This window comes from Anoplophora glabripennis, unplaced genomic scaffold, assembly GCF_000390285.2.
Source record: "Anoplophora glabripennis isolate ALB-LARVAE unplaced genomic scaffold, Agla_2.0 scaffold20, whole genome shotgun sequence".
Classification (NCBI taxonomy): domain Eukaryota; kingdom Metazoa; phylum Arthropoda; class Insecta; order Coleoptera; family Cerambycidae; genus Anoplophora; species Anoplophora glabripennis.
Genome location: NW_019416362.1, coordinates 924,988 through 942,712, shown reverse-complemented (window position 1 = coordinate 942,712; position 17,725 = coordinate 924,988). Strand labels below are relative to the sequence as shown.

Genomic DNA, 17,725 nt, shown 5'->3' with positions numbered 1-17,725 from the left:
ACTTGAAAATGGTGAACCTTAGGGAAAAAATTCAAGTCACCTTTTTTACGTATTTACTGCATTAGAATATAAATCCATTACAATAACTCGTAAAAAATACAGTGGCGTAGGTTTTTCTATAAAAAGGGGGTGACCCCTGTTCAGTTGTACACCACTGGCTAAACCTTTAGAGCTCATATTTTAGGGAATACAAGACCTACTATCGTACATTATTAGTACCAAATTTTATTGAGGTCGGTTAATAGATTCCTGATATAAAACAAAAAATAATATTTTTTTAACAACTTCAACACCCTGTATCTCTAAAACGAGGCCGTTCCAGACCTATGTTTATAAGGCAAACTCCTATTATTTTAAAGAGATCTATCTGTCCTCGATGTTTCTTGCATAAAATTCGGACCACCCTGTATAACAATTTAAATAACGCAATTTTAAACTTTTATGACAGTATTTAACATGAAGAAATGAATTTTTCCAATAGTTCAGGTTTTCTTTATTATGAAATTAAAAAGATTATTGCATAATTTTGTTTTATTTTTATCTTAGAAATAGTTGCCGTTATTTAAACTAGAATCCACCACAGTACAGTAGAGTTAGATCTAATCTGAAACTTAAACTTATGCCTTATTTCAAGTAATTCTTTTGATGAATGACATGGCATAATAACGATCAGTTAAAACAAACGAACTTCTCTTCGGTTATGTTATTCTGCTAAAGAATATTTTACAAATTCTAGTCACAAAAAAAATTATGATCTCGCTCGAGGCACCATCGGAATATCCCGCCTACCTTTTTTTAGCGGCATTTAAATTGTTCCGCTGACTAGATTTACAACTAGATTAACACTTGACTACAGATAGCTTATCTTTAAATAATTCGTATCACTTACTTAGATAATAAAAAAAGTAAACGTAAATACGACTCCAAGGAATTCGCCAAGGACGCCCGACATCCAGTGAACTTTTCACTGAATTATACACTGATAGACGTGTTTATATAAGATGACGCAATGCTAAAAATAGGGAAAGATTGACAGAATAATCTTTTATAGTGTGTGCTATTATTTTCGAATGCTGTTGTTTATTTCTTTCATTTAAACGACATTGCATTACCTCTAAAATCAAAACCTTTCATTTCTTTGGTATTTAGTGAGTTTTGTTTATCGAATTCCACATCTTCAGTAAGGTAGAACACGCATTTAAAACGGGCACACCTTGGCAGTTAATGAATAAACAAAAAAATCCGTATTAGGCACAACATAACGATATTTGCAATTGTGAACAATGCAATCTCTGCAATGCCGCTCCACATCGCTGCATTTTTCGTGAGATAGTTTGCCGTTATCTGTCGATTATTTATTTATAAACAGAGATGATAAATTATTGTTATCGATGATGTCATATTTATAAATTCGAACGGAGTTGTGTATTCGAGCACCACATTTCTGATGGTAGGTATACAAGGTGTGACTAAAGGTGTCTTTTCAAGACGCGAGCTTCGGTGAGGATTTGCCCAAAAATTAATTTAATCGGATGGTCAATGAGGCTTGGAACATGATGTAAGGTCGGCGTTTTATAGACAAGAAATCGCACTTTTAGTAGGACAATGATGGAAGAAAATCCAGCTAAACTATAAAAATGTTGAAATACAGAATTCCTTTCATTTTTCACAGTGAAAATTAATCATTTTAGGCAATTAAATTGCCCACAATTTAAGGTATCGAAAGTCATATTTCACAAATAAAGGTGGAACGCGGAAATATCAGTATTAAACATGACATATTGAACATTATTTAGCAAAAAGCGATGGATGTTGATGAAATTTGTTGCTCCAGATATTTTTTACTTAATTATATTCGTTTATTTGCAACTAATTGTTAATTCACAGGACCACAAAATGAAATTGAGACATACCTTCTCTTAGACCAGTTGACTCTTATGTTTTTGAAGTCGCTGATTACGATCCCGGTATCCGTGTAACCCCAGCAAATTTGGATCAAGGTCAAATGAAGGTCAAATTTCAATTTTTGAATGATATAATTTTTTTGACCCCGGATTTCGAAATAACTGGAAATTTTACGTCCAAATACATGTTGACTCGTCGGTGAAAGTGATCTCTGGGGTCATTTAGAGGTCATTTAAAGGTCGAATCTGAGATTTGAACTTACCGGCTGGAATTTCCGCTACGAAATGAGACGTCGCTGTCGGATCTCGGACCAGTTAACTTTTACGTTTTTTGAGACGCTGATCACGAATCTATGAATAACAGATCTTGATCTTCGATTGATCATGGAAAAGACTCTCATGGTCAAATGAAAATTTATCAGTTTATGGTTGCCATGATTCTCCACAATTTCCATAAAGGTTATACATCTGACGTCTCATTTCATAGCCCAAATTTCATTCGGGAGATTAAAAAATTGGGTCTGACCTTCAAGAGACCTCCAGGGGTCACTTTTACTAACAGATAACACGTATTTGGATGTAAAATGTCTCGTTGTTTCGGATTCCGGGATCGGATGTCTCGTATCGAAGCGGAAGTTTCAGCCGGTACATTCAAATCTCATATTCGACCTTTAAATGACCACCAGATAATCTCCAGATGTCACTTTCACCAACAGGTCAATACGTATTTGGATGTAAAATTTCTCGCTGTTTCAGGATTTCAGGATCAAAAAAGTTACATCATTCGAAAAACGAAATTTGACCTTCATTTAACCTTGATCCAGACGTGCTGGGGTTATACGAATACCGGGATCGTGATTAGCAACCTTAAAAATATGAAGGTCAACTGGTTTGTTAGAAGGAAAGTCTCAATTTCATTTTGTGTTACTAAACGTTAATTTTAGAAGTTAATATCGTAGATTTTAATTGATTCAAAGAAACGTATCGAAAAGGAAAAAGTTCAAAAAGTTGAAATTAAGTAGCCCTGTACAACAAAACAGCGTTATAAACAAATTGTCCCAGGGTCAGGCAAAAGCCGCTCGGGAATTCGCTCTTTTTGCATAACATGCAGATTATTTTTACGATAATTTAAAAAAAAAAAACAGAAATCATCTACGCCTCTTTGTTCCCAATATAGCTTTTTGCAATAATAATGAGCAATTTTCGAAAGTTGATATTTCCGTACCTTAAACTGTAGATAATTTCATGATACATACCACCCTTCACCATCATAAAGTGCAATGAAATGTCTATTAATAATTTTCAGGTTTTATGATCTAATTCGACTGGAGTATAAGAAAAAACTACTCCGCGGACTAAAGTCCTGTCCAGGCGTTAAATTATATCTAGCAAACGTGTTGTCTCTCAAATTTGTGAATAAGTATCTAAAAAAAATAATAAAAATAATAAAAATAATTTATCCCAATATTATTAATGAAAAAACATACCATTATTGAAACATCACCTGTTTAACAAAGATAAATTCGCGAAATGATCCACGCTAATTGTAAGTGAACTTTCATATATCTGCATTTTAATAATTGATTTTTCAAGTGGCTTCCTGTTTAAAACTGAAATTGATACGTAAATATTTATAGATATATTATATAGGGTGTTGTAGAAACGAGTGCAGAAAATTTATAGGATGATCATATGATATTTTCCTGTGGATCACGAGTCTATCGTTAATTTTTTTTTTTTAATCAAATTTTAGCAAATTTTAACCCAATGCATGCCATTAAAATTTGGGACAAGTACATCTTTAAGGGTGCTAAATGCGAGTGTTGTTAGTTTTTGACCACGTGTTTTAGAGGTACTAGCTAGTATCTCTCGCAGTGGCATTTTATGACATAACTATTTGAGGCTTGAGGTTTTTTACACTGTTTGTATTGTTATAATGCATGCAAAAAAAGCACTCTCGTTACAATCGGCGAAAACGCATCATTTTTTTGAAAATCTCAATGGGCTCATTTAGCATATATTTTTTAAATTCACATTCAGAAAATATATATCACAGTCAGTTTGTAAAAAATCAAATTTTTTATTTCAGAAACTTGTTACTCAAAATAATTAGTGAAGACGGAGCCTGCAAAAACGCACATAAACCGTATTGTGACATCATACCCACTCGTCAACGACTAACCCTCAAATTTTAAACTATCAAACCTAATTAAAACAGAAACGTCATTACAAATTTTGATTATGCCTGATTTTTCGAAACGTTAACGATAACTACAGACCTTCACTTAAGGGAATAAGCGCCAATATTTATCTACAGGGTGCCTGGAAACGAATGGGCGATACTTCGTATGAAAATAATCCGATTATATCAAGTTGCCTTACTACAATTTTGTCCCCTTAAAAAGTTAGGGGCTTTCAAAAAATGCTTTAGTTAATCTTAAAGACACAGTGCGTTTTAACAAGAGGATCTCTGTATAAAATAAAATTTTACATTGTTTTACAAGACACACGCTATAAAAAACCTAATATAAAAAATGTTGTGTCATAAAAAGTCACAGAGAGACACTAGTGTGCCCTTCAAAATTATTATTAATGAAGTAAGAATTAAGTAAGTACGTTCAAAAATTAATAAGTATAATAGCAGGTTATTATTTTCATAAACACATGGTATTTTTTTCAAAAAACAAGAGAAAAAAGCGAACGGTGCGCTATCTATGGCCTCAACTATTCACCTCATTTTATGTAGTGTGTAAGCTGAGGACAACTCCAGAGGTTCCCAATAAGTTTTAACAATTTTTTTTTATTAACTTTAAACACCGTTTTGCATTCTCAATAGTATTTATTATTTATAGTTATTATCGAGGTATTCTATTTACCATCAAAAAATCTTCAAATTTGCACGGTTTCCACCGATTGTTTCCCAAAAACTTGCGGCAAATACTGACAATCAGAATTCCAAAAAGATTATTTTTAAGTGGTATTTTATTAATACAACTGCGGCAACCATTTGTTCCCGGCAAATTTACAGCAAATGGGTTCATTTAACATATTTTTTATTTAAATTCATATTCAGAAAGTACACAATGTGCTAAAAATCTGCATTTTTTTTTCAACAACTTCTTCAAAATAATTAATGAAAGCGGAGGGCGGGAAAACACACGGAAGCCATGTTGTGACGTCATACCACACGTTAGCGGTTAGCCCACATAAAACTCAAAATTAAAAAATAACGAAATAAAAAAAGACAACTATCAACTAACTATTGGTGCAGTCTTCTGAACGACCTAAATGCTTTTTTTTTTAAATTAAGAATGCTTCCAACAATTAGACCACAGATTTTTGAAAAACCTTTCCAATACCAAACAATTTACAAGTAGATGTTAAATCCAATAACGAAAGCTATAAAAAAAATTGCACTTACTTGCATTGGTCGTCCAAAATAAAGATCAACCCGTTGGGCTTGCCCTCGATCAACTGCAAACACCCCGTATTATCCATGAACTCGATGTTCGTCCACCTGATCCCCTCCTTCCGGTACTCCTCCTGCTCGTACTTGAAGACGTGCTGGTTGAAATAGTACTGCAGGTGCTCGTTGGCGTAGTTGATGCACAACTGCTCGAAGCTGTTATTCAGGCCGAAATCCTCGAACCCGAAGATGTCCAGCACGCCTATGGAGTTGCCCTGGTGCTCCCTCAGGGTGTCCTTCTTCGAGAGAAGCGCGTGGTTGACCTGGAGCACGATCCAGTCGAAGAGGGCGCCGTACAGGCACTTCGCCATGGCGTCCCTGCTGGCGATGGCCTCCGGCAGACGGTAGTTGATCACCAGGGTCTCCCCCGAAGCCCTCGCCCTCTTGGCGGTGAGGGCTTGCATCAGAGTCTCCTGCTTGACCCTCAGCAATTCGGAAATCAGCGAGACCACCTCGGGGTTCTTTACCCCCACGGATTCGTCGTGGTGGTAGGCTGATTTCCTCGGGTGGAATTCCACGTTGCCCAGCAGAAGCACCGCCGACAGTACGGAGAAGAGCCTCCTTTGTTTTTCGGCGGTGAACCCCACCATCTCCATGGACTGTTTCAGTCTTGAGAACTCGTAGCTCTCGTCTATGTTCTCTAAAGTGTAGCAGGACTTGTTCAGGTAGTAGTACTGGTCCGGGGATTTGAGGTGGAGCAGTTGCTTCTCTTGTTCGTTGGCTCCTTCCAGGAGGTAGTAGAACACGTGGTAGTTGCGCTCGTACCTGCCTTGGGAGCATATCCTGGACTTCTCCAGGAGATACTTCTGGACGACGGCGCCGTGAACCATGCAGTTCTCTTTGTAGTTCACCTGGATGAACTTCCCGAAGCGACTGAAACAAAAGACAGAGTTAGTTGTAAATAATCAATAAGGATATTAAGTCCGAATGTTTTGTTGGTTGTTTCTTGTTCCGACAGTATACCAACATTTCTTTCAATAAATGTTTCTTTGAATTATTCATAATTGCAGTAATTGATACATACGCTAGATATATGGTGAATGTAGACAAAATGCCGCGTCCGCAGGATGAATATACAGGGCGTTAATGAACTTATGTCAAAAATTTGAAAGGGTGAAAAAGGAGCAAAAACTGAGTTAACTGATGTTACAAACTTGTATCGGAAGTTTAAGGTAATAGAGAAAAAAACTAATTAAAAATGTGTTTAAAACTGTTTTGGAACTGCTGTAAAATATATGTAGTATTTTACCGCGACGAATACTTACAAAAAATTCTGTAACACTTTTTACGAGTTTGTTTGATAACTTTTGTCTACCCTTTTTGAATTAAGAAAATATAGCAAATACAACTAAATACCTACTAGATACTTATTTCATTTAATAAATTTGAAAAATAATTCTAGGGTTAGACATACCATATATGCGACGATGCCAGAAGTAAACTCGAAATATATGTCAATCAATTTTAATTTCAAGGTTTTGCACAGCAATAAAGTTGAAAATTCAATTTTTATTGAGAACACTTCAAAATTTAAATCAATTTCAATGTTTTGACAGCATAGGGCTGACTGCCAAGTTGTTCCTACTGACCACGACTTTATCGACTATAGTATAGTTTTCACATCGGTCACGTGTAGACTTGTACAGGGTTAGTCATTATAATTTGACAACTTATTGTGCGAGTTTATTATTGAAATTACAAAAAAGTTTTTAAGTAATACAAAAGTTTTAGCTTTTTTATTAATTAATTATTTATAATACAGTATTAGAAAAAAACAATTGAATAATGGAAATCACTATATTAAAGAAAAATGTACTTTTTTTTCAAAGCACCCAAATTTTTCGTACTCACTAAACATTATTTCTTTGTTAAAATAGTTGTTATAGGAAATAAATGAATGATAATAAATAAACTTCTGTCAAAGTCATTTATTTGTTCCGCGTGCCTCGTTCATAGCCAGTGTGCGAGTCGTCAGACATTTTCCATCCCGTTTTTTCAAAAATAATTTTAAACTGAAATTATGTCGAAAAGTCCTGAGTCAAACAGTAACATATTATAACGAGCGTTCAAATAAAAACGTGGTCAAGTTGGTTCTGAAAATTTGGACGTAGGGCGTAGCGTATAGCAAATGAACTTAAACGTCATCTGTCAAAGCGCTATATCGCCGCTATCAATTTGAATATTTTCGTTTTAAAAAGCGTTTAAAATGGTGTTTTCTCAAGAACAAAAAGTGTTTATCATAGAGTCCTACTTTAGAAATGGACGCAAGATTGATGGAATATGGAAGTATTCTATTGAGGAATGTTTCATAGAATTTCAAAATCAATTTCCCGGCGTTGTTGAGTACAAAATTTTTCAAAGTGCAGTTCAGCGTTGTGTTAATGTTTTTCGTGAAACGCGCAGTGTAACAAGAAAAGAAGGAAGCGGCCGACATAAAAAGCGGACTGAAGAATTAAAAGAGAATGTCCTACAAATAATGGAAAATGCGCCAAGAACTTCTGTACGTGTTTTATCACAAATAATGGTGGGAGTATCAGTCGGTACCTGCCACACAGTATTAAAAAAAGATTTGCGTTTGTTCTCCTATTTTTTAACCTGTCAGCAAGAACTTCATGAAGTTGATTTTCCGCGACGGGCTGTATTTTGTGAATGGTTTTTAAACAACTACGGTGAACTTCATAATATCACCTTTTTTCTGATGAAGCCTGGTTTCATTTAAGTGGTTACGTAAACTCACAGTATATGAGAATGTGGTCTTCTGAAAAACCAGATAACTTTTTTGTCGAGGGCCCTCTACACGCTCAAAAAATTGGAGTTTGGTGTGCTCTCAATCGAAGGAGGATTTATGGACCTATTTTTTTTAATGGTACTCTTACTGCGCAAAGGTATAGAGAAGAAATTATCGCTCCTTTTGTTAACCAGCTGGAAGAAAACTAAACTACAAACTTTTACTTTCAACAAGATGGCGCAAGGGCACATACGGCAGGCGAGACGATGAATATGTTGAGGGAAGTTTTCCAAAATCGACTAATAAGTCTCAATGCTGAATGAATTTCCACCGAGGTCATGTGATATTACGCCGTGTGATTTCTTTTTGTGGCCTTACCTTAAAAACACTATTTTTGAACTGCCTATTCCTGATTTAAACCATCTGCAGGCTCGACTTATAGACAAGATTCGTGAAATTAACAATACGAGCATCTTAGAAAATGTCTTTAATTCTTTGAGGAACAGGTGTGAAAAGTGCTTGGAACAAGGAGGGGGACACTTTCAGCAGCTGCTTTAATTTATTGTTATAACAAGGAGGGGGACACTTTCCGCAGCTCCTTTAATTGTTTGTTATTGTTATCACGATTATTCTTTAAAATAAAGTTATATAGTCATTAACGTTATTGAAACTGACAGCTGCTATACAGCTCGTTGGGAAATTAGGTTAAGTTGGTCGCTATAAGCTACTCCCTACGTCCAATGTGTCAGAGCCAACTTCGACCACGTTTTTATTTGAACGCTCGTTATATTTTTGAAAAGACAAACATTTAACGAAGCTAAATATGCACTAATATAAATATAAGGCGTACTATTAAAAAAATATATTTTCTTTAATTTAGTGGAAATTAAATTAATAACTGGAAAATTAAATTTCTGCAAAAAAAACAATTTCTTTGCGGACTTTTGGACATATTTATTTTTACACCAGGCAAATAAAATTTTTACTCGAAAAAATTCCTATCCGCGAGATTATTGTAAAATTGTCTAAAGGAACATAATACAAGAGATCTCTCATCTAGTGAGTCAAAAAATTTTAATAGTTAAAACTTTTCTATTTAAACAAATAACTAAGTGAGGAAAACAGTTTTTTTACTTTGCAGGGAAAACCATCAAGTTTAGCGAAAAGTGACTCACAGACAACTTGTATTGCAAAAAACAAGGAAAGTGCCCATTTTTTAATTTGTTTATAACTATCGCATTTATTGTTAAAATTTTATAAAACCTATGACAAGTTGAGGGTTTTGTCATACTTTTTTCTATTTTTATGAGAAATAATAATTTGAAAATAATTTGTGAATTTTTACTTTAGTTTTACATTTAAATCGTAATCAAATGACTAACAAAATATAGAAAAAATAAGTTCACTTTGGCTTAATATGTAAAAAAATAACTTTTTAAATGAACGACAGCTTCCTTTATTTATTTAATCATAGTAAAATAATTTCGAAATTGAAATTTTAATAAATATTTCGTTTAACAATAATTTTTGACATTTTTAAAAATTAAAAAAAAAATTAAGTATAAAAGATGCATTTTTTCTGGCGTTCTGGGCTATTCTACGAATTCGTAAATATGCCCATTGTTATTTTTTCGTCGAGCTACCCAGTTTAAAAAAAAAGAAGTTTCTACGATGAATAAAAGCCGAGATATTGCAAAATTTTACGGCGCGCATCAATTTGAACTTTGAATCTATTCTCGGTGAGGTAGCATAAATAGAAACAATTTTATTCAAATTGTTTATAAGCGAATAACGCACGGTTTTTTAATGCAGAATTTGAGAATGTTAATGTCAAAAAAATGGTGATATTTTTTAATAGGTCGCTTAATTGCGTCTTTAAGATTACAATGACGTTTTCAGAATCATGTTTGGTTGAAAATTAAGGCCTGTACAGAGGCTTAAAGTTCATAACTTTTGGAGTCTCCGCTATAAACAAATTGAATTGTGCGAAAACTATTGCACCTATAGGGCCCACTTTTGGCACACTTTTAAAGTATGACAAAACCCTCAACTTGTCATAAGTTTTATAAAATTTTAACAATAAATGCGATAGTTATAAACAAATAAAAAAATGTTTCTTGTTTTTTTGCAATAACTTTTTTGTTTATTAACCGATTTTAATTTAATAAGTCATTTTGTAGATAATTTTATTCCCTACAAGCTGTCTCTTTTCGCTAAAATTGATGGTTTTCCCTGCAAAGTGAAAAAACTGTTTTCCTCACTTATTTGTTTAAATATAAATGTTAGCTAATAAAAGTTTTTGACTCACGAGATGAGAGATGTCTTGTATTATGTCCCTTTAGACAATTTTACAATAATCTAGCGGATAGGACTTTTTTCGAGTTTCTCTTTTTTCTTCGCTAATTTTCTTGGTCTATTTGTTTAATTCTACAAGAAATTTGTATGTTATTATGGTGGTATGTGGTTATTATTATTTAAACACTCCTGCGAACTTCGATACTCCTCGATTTCTCCCAGACCCCGCTGACGTTATTGTCACAGCGCGGACATTTAGATACGGGACGTTTTGTATATTAAGTGAATTGATAAGCCTCCCCCCGCCCCTCGACGTCTGTTACGTGTCTGGCCCATCCTTTCCAGCTGCATTCTGAATGAGTCGCGGGCGCCCACGCGGGCGGCCGCGATACCGCCGTACAATCGTAAATGAGCCGAACTTCAGAATGATGTGCCATATTGCGCTATATTTATACACGGCACACAAAGCCTACTCCTGCCGCTCGGCACGTCATGTAACAAGTCCAGATTAGAGCCGGAGAGAACAACAACGTTACCTGTTCGAGGTGGGAGGACGAAAATAGACTCGAAACAGAGGCAGAAGTAGGTGCAAGGGCGCTATTGCGAAGGACAGATCGTATATCGTTTCAATTAAAATTGCACAGAGTTTCCGACGTCATGATTACGGTTATACAGCTAAAAAATTACATGTTTCATTCATTGTTGGAAATAGGGATTTTCCTAGGGGCGAAATGCGACCGAAATTTTAGGATGTATCCGTGGACATCCATAAAACACTCACGGACATCGTCACGTCGACAATAATGGAAAACTATAAGAAACTAAACAAAAACGTTTAAAAAAATATTTGTTAAAACATTTTTCCGAATTTATTTTGCTGCAATAAAACTCATGAATATCAAAAATAACATATTTTAATAAAATTTATACACAGGGTGATTCACAATTTATCCAGAAAAAATTGGGAATAGATGCGTCATGAAAAATGGAGTCAAAAAAAATGTTTGTAAAATCCTTACAGTTTCCGAGAAACAAATTATTGAAGTTGAGTATTTACAACTCTTACATCGCTGGACTACTGCAGTCTCTAACCGCTAGAGACGAAATTCGATTTTAGTAAACTAATGCAATAAATTAAAGGGTCAAAAGAATTTCCTGATATTTGATAGACTGTATTTAGGTGAAAAAATGGTTGTATCGGGAATTAAAAAAAAAAAGCATTTTGAAGCGCTAAGATTCTAGTTTTTAGACCTTTCGGTCGAAATTTTTTAGGATCTACATCAATCATGCGATTCTAAAGGCGGGTATCATTTTGTGTCAAATGCCCCGTAACGTAACACCGAACATGTTACGTTACAGCTAGTGGAGACGGAAAATTGTTGAATGGTACGTGTAACAAATTTGACACGCGTAACTAATCCGGGACGAACCATCAGTTGTCGGTTTTTAGTCGTCGCATCAAAGGGATGCAACAGTACTTTCTGCCACATGTTGAGACGGGGTTACCCTTTTGGCCTGTTGCACATGTGATTTTGTCTTATTTTTTGTTTCGCTAGTCTTTTGTAAATGGTTTGGGGTCAGTATGTTTTCTGCAGTGACTAGGAAGAGCGTGTTTTACTGTGTTTTTGCCATGGAGTGGAGTAAATAAAATATTTCCGGAGATTTCCGTTTCTTATTCTTCAAAATTGTATGATGAATAAAAATATATGACGCTGCTGCTAACTGCAATTGCAGTGACGAATCCATTATTGCAGTCAGGTTCATACTGCGAGTTTATGTTCCTGTGTCGTCTCATAACTTTATTTTATTACGTTACGGAATGAATGATACGACCAAAACCACACATACTTTCGCAGCGAACCGTGTCACCTTTTGCAACAGGCCGTAACATGTTCGTTGTTACGTTACGGAGCATTGCCACAAGTGGATACCTGCCTTAAGAAATAGCGCGATAAAAAAATTTTGCAATTCTTTTCCACGTACTTGGAAAATTTTTTTTCAGCTAAACTATTGCATAGACCAGATAGCTTGTTTATTCAGCTTCAATTTCCTTTATTTTAAATTTTGATACGACCATTTTTCATCGAAATATTGGACTTTTAATAGAAAAGGATCCTCTTGTCTCCAATCATCGATATCTCGGCGACAAATGGTCGTACAGAGAATTGAAGAGCAGTTTCGAAAACTGTAGTAAATTTTCTGTAACATGCTGCCGCAAATTTTCGGAATTTTTATTTTTTTATCTCTTACACGAATTTTAAAAAACAGGAAAAAAGGGTAATTTATGCTTTTTTAGAAAATTGACGGCTAAATTAAAAATATTGGCGGAATGACTAATGTTAAGCATGACTTTTATAATTCGATATACCAGAAGAACCCTTTGAAATTTTATCGCGATCTAACGAGTCAGTCAAATTTTTGAAACGGTTTTTGAGCTTAAACACTTCATAATCATGATTAAAATGGGGAAAACAATTTTTTGAGGTTTCTCACATTTTTACCGCAAATAACGTTTGAAAAAATAAATTGATGAGAAAAAAAGGTAGTTTAGAAAAAAAACTGTTTTTAAGTAATTACAGACTGCACAAAAATTAATTAGAAATTTATTTTAAAAAACAGTATTAATCGGGGTCTCAATCTCATTTGGGTCATCAACTTTAATTTTAATTTAATTTAAAGTTGATGAACAGAAGCAAAGGACGGAAAAGCCGAATTGTGCTTGAAACAATTGAATTTTGTTTTCATCAATGTTTCAAAAAAACAAAATAAAACTCTTTTTTTTGTCATCAATTTAAACAATTGCTGTAAAAATGTGATAAAACCTCAAAAATTTTTCCATTTTAATTATGATTATGAAGTGTTTAAGCTAAAAAAACGTGACTTCAATTTTTTTTTAAAGTTCGACTGTTTGAAACAAAGAAAGATCGCTAGATCGAGATGAAACTTCATAGGGTTCTTCCGGGTATATCGAACTGTAAAAGTAAAAATTAGTCATTTCGTGAATATTTCTAATTTAGCCTTCAATTAAAAAAAACATAAATTACCCTTTTTTTCCTGTTTTTTTTTAATTCGTGTAAAAGATGAAAAAACAAAATTTCTGAAAAATTGCGGCAGTATTTTATTAGAAATTTATTCCAGTTTTCGAAACTGTCCTTCAATTCTCTGTACGACCATTTGTCGACGAGATATCGATGATTGAAAACAAGAGAATTCCGATATTTCGATGAAAAATGGTCGTATCGTTCTTACAATTAGAATTGCATGATAACCGTAGCTCCTAAAAAATGTCGACCAAAAGTTCTAAAAATTAGTATCTTAGAGCTTTTTTTCTTAGACCTTTTCTTTTTAATTTTCGATACGACCATTTTTCACCTTAATACAGTCTGTCAAATATCACGGAAAAATTTAGGAAATTCTTTTGACCCCTTAATTTTTTGCATTAGTTTATTAACGTTTTTGCGATAGTGTTTAGATTAGTTTTTCAAGTGGCTTACGTGTATAGCAACTCGGAATTGATGAATATCACTTTAACATTTGTGTTAGTTCGTAGAAAGTGGGTAAGACGGGCCCAAATGATTGTGTTTACACGTTGGCGGACAAAATTTTGAACGGTTGTAACATCAGGTATGTCAAATTATTTTATTAATTAAAACCACAAATTAACTTTATTAATTAATAATAGCAATAGCGGTAAAAGCGTTGAATTTGCTGATATGAAGTAGGTGTTATAAAATTCTTTCCTTGCGAAAGAAATTCTTTAAATTTTTTGTACGGTCATTTTTTATTACACTTTGCCGCCGTGCCGTGCAAGAAGTGTATTTTTAAATCATTTTTGATTTTTTTTACAAAATTGTATTTGTAAGGGTCTCTTGTACATTCAAACATTTTTTTTAAATAAGTTCTGACTGTATTTGGAATCGGAATAACCTGAAATCTCACACTGGTAGAGCCCAAGCACAAATTAACAAAAAACAAAAAAAAATTATATTAAAAAGCAACAAAAACAAAATATGTATTAATTTTTTATCAATAACCAACGAAAAGAATAAAATTCAAGTTCTCTATAACTAAAAAACAGAACATCTATTTTTTAACAAATTTTAAAAAATCTCTAAATCTTAATCAGCATTAATGTAATGATTCGTTTACAATGAACAATGACAAACCGTTACGTGTACTCTCGAGATAATACGATCGTTGATTGGTTGAATAGAATCTCGCGAAAAACATGAAGGAAATAAAATCACTGTTCTAAATAAAATTACTGGTCACGTGGCTTTGTGAAGGTATATCCTGTATATTCATATAGCAAGAATATTATTAATATTAATTATTAGTTCAACGCGGAAAGGAAATGTGTTAAACGGGTGCTTGCTACCGCGTTAATTCGTGACGTCATTTAGTGCGATCGAGAATCGAGAAGATGACAGATGACAGGGACAAAGCGGCCCCAAAGCATGAGCGTAGTATAACAACGGCCTGGAGACAACGAAATTCACTTTGTTTCAACTTCAAACAAAGGCAAATACTGAGATATTTTGTGCCTCTTTTCATAAATAAAAATGTATTCATTTATTCATTTAATTTAATTCATCAAAAGGGAAGGAAACCTAATTATAAGATGAATATAAAAATATGTGCAGGTACATAAAAATAAAATTAAAATTAAAAAAACAAGTAGAAACATACAAACGATACTATGAATTATGTTTAAAAAGTACCGTTGTTACGGTCTGAAAGAACAGAGCAAAATAATAAGTGAATACACAAATAACGAAACAGTAATAAAGACGAATAACGAATACACAATTAATATGTTAAGAAATATATAACTATACAATCGGAAAGAATCAAAAACATTTGACGAACAAAATAGGAAGTCAGAAGAAAACAAACAATAGCTGCGAGCGCAGAAAAAATTTCTAATAATCTGCCAGATAAAAACTGAATGTCCATTCTGTTCTCAATATTAACTAGTAATTATCATTTGTTATAAAGGAATACCACAGGTTGCAAAACATTGGTGCGAGAAGGAGAAATTACAAACAAATCAAATTACTACATCTAGGAATGCGATAATTAAGGTGCGATATAAGCACAATGCAATCAATATTGTGATAAATAATTTTATATAAGAACTTTACAAAGTATAGAATTTTTGTCCTAGTAAGGACGTCTGTCTCAACCATAGAAAATATAGTACTAACGTAGAAGAAAATGTAACATATGAATAATGAAACTGTCATGGCGGCGTCAGATGTTAGTTAGCTTCCAAAATAAAAGATGGCATAGATAATGTTAACCCTGTCATTTTGGGTTGGTTGGTAATGCAGTTTGGACTTTGCACGTATTTGAAGTTTGGCTTTTGTTATCTTTGGTTTCATTGGTTATCCTCTGAAAATTGTAAATTATAGTATTGCAAGAATTGTGTTTATAATTATTTAGTGCTTAAGAGTTTTCTATTTGTTATTATATTATACTGGGAATATGATGTGTAAGTTTTAAGCTATACAGTTTTATTAAAAACCAAACCCATATCTTTACCAACATTATGTGGAACACTCATACTCATGTTACTTACATTAATCGATTTGAAACAGTCCACATAAAATGTGTAATTACATATTATTTAAGTTAAATATAGATAAAAATAATTATGATGATAAACTCCAACTAATATTTTATGAAACCTTTGATACTTAGATGCTTACAAAATTTTTAATGGTGGTGAATTGTTTTCTTTATTCAGTTTAAGACAGAAAATATAGTGTTAATATTAAGTTTTCTATGGTTTGAGAGTTCCAAACTATATGAACTATTGAATTTAACCCAATATTGTACAAATATTCGGTTACACTCTCCGGAAAGTGAGATTATTATAACAGTTCATGCATAATTTTTATATTTTTACAGCTTACTTGCCAACTTATCAAGTTTATGAAGCAAATGAATTAAATTGTTGTCATTTTTACTTACTATTAAATACATAACAAGAAATTGTTTTAATAGTACGGGCATAACAACATTCTGTAAAAATCAATTAGGATTTCTTGTAGATACAAAATAAACTTAAAATATTATTAAAAAATGTTTTATTTCCTTATCAAAACCATTTACTAAGTATATCTTAGCAAATGTCAAAATTTGAAAAATACTATAATATAATAAAATAATAAATAAGAAGAAATTGTTTGTATTTATTTGTGGCATTATAAATGTTTGTTATAATTTGGATATTTTGCCATAGTTTGAAGAAAAAAAAACTGGAAAAATAAACCCTTGTAATCTACATGTATGTCTGGTTACGCACTGGAAAAACAAATACACATCACAATAATACTATGACGTTTCTGAAACCTCTAGTTTCGTTATCAAAGCAGAAGTGAATTAGAAAAGTACTGAATATTAGTTTTTCGCTACATTTTCTGTGTAACTAAATAATCTGTTCTCTAAAGTATTACTAGTATACTATTCCTATTTGTATAAGGGTTTACTTTTAAAATTTTTAAAATAATATATAGAGGATATTAGTGAGAAGTCGTTTGCATACGATAGATGGCGCTGTAATCAGTTCACAAAGTATAAAGTGTTGCCTACTCATTAGGAGCTAAGTAGTAGTAAGCTTCCAAAACGTTCCGTGGCGCTGTTTAGCGGTTTATTGGTAATATTAGGGACATTTCATTCTACGTTAGTACTATATTTTCTATGGTCTCAACTTATCCAAAACCTGGAAGCGGATAAGTCCCTTCCACAATATAATCTGCCGATTTAAAAATTATTCTTTACAATATGTCTAATGACATTACGTAACAATTATATTAAGGAGAAAATAAAATAACAGTCTCTTATAAAAGGTCGGTGTATTGCCTGAATCCTAAAACTTTTTGAACAATAATTATTTATAATATACTGACATTTATATTTGAACAAATTATTCAAAAATTATACCGCAGAATAATGGTTAAACATTTTAGGTAAGTTAAAAAAGGGAATCGACCCTGACAATACAGCGAACACCCTGTACGTTTCACGAGCTCGCCGTCCCCGTGAAATCTCGCGATACGGTTTCACTTTCGGTCTGGTAACAAAAGCGCCATCAAATTCGGAATGATAAAAAAAAAACCGTGAGCACCTCGTTAGGAGTTCAGACAACCCCGCCCACGGAGGTCGCTGGTAGAGCTCTGCTTCGTCGACAGAGAAAGAGAAAGACGGGTTCTCGCGGTGATTCAGTCGCAGCGCCGTATAGTAAGGTGCGAAACCAAGACACGTAACAATCTAATCCCATAATGGACCGTGCGAAATGATCCAGTTGATTACCATTAATACGGGCCC

The 17,725-nt window shown here is 33.4% G+C and overlaps 1 protein-coding gene across 4 annotated transcripts in view; it reads right to left on the bottom strand.

The window, feature by feature from the left end:
- LOC108907475 (unconventional myosin-IXa) overlaps window positions 1–17,725 on the bottom strand; it is a 65,511-nt gene that overhangs the window by 26,969 nt on the left and 20,817 nt on the right. For all 4 annotated transcript variants that reach the window (XM_018711201.1, XM_018711184.1, XM_018711210.1 and 1 more), the window contains exon 3: window positions 5,326–6,243. In XM_018711201.1, the coding sequence (XP_018566717.1) occupies window positions 5,326–6,243 (918 nt within the window). The remainder of the gene's footprint in view (window positions 1–5,325; window positions 6,244–17,725) is intronic.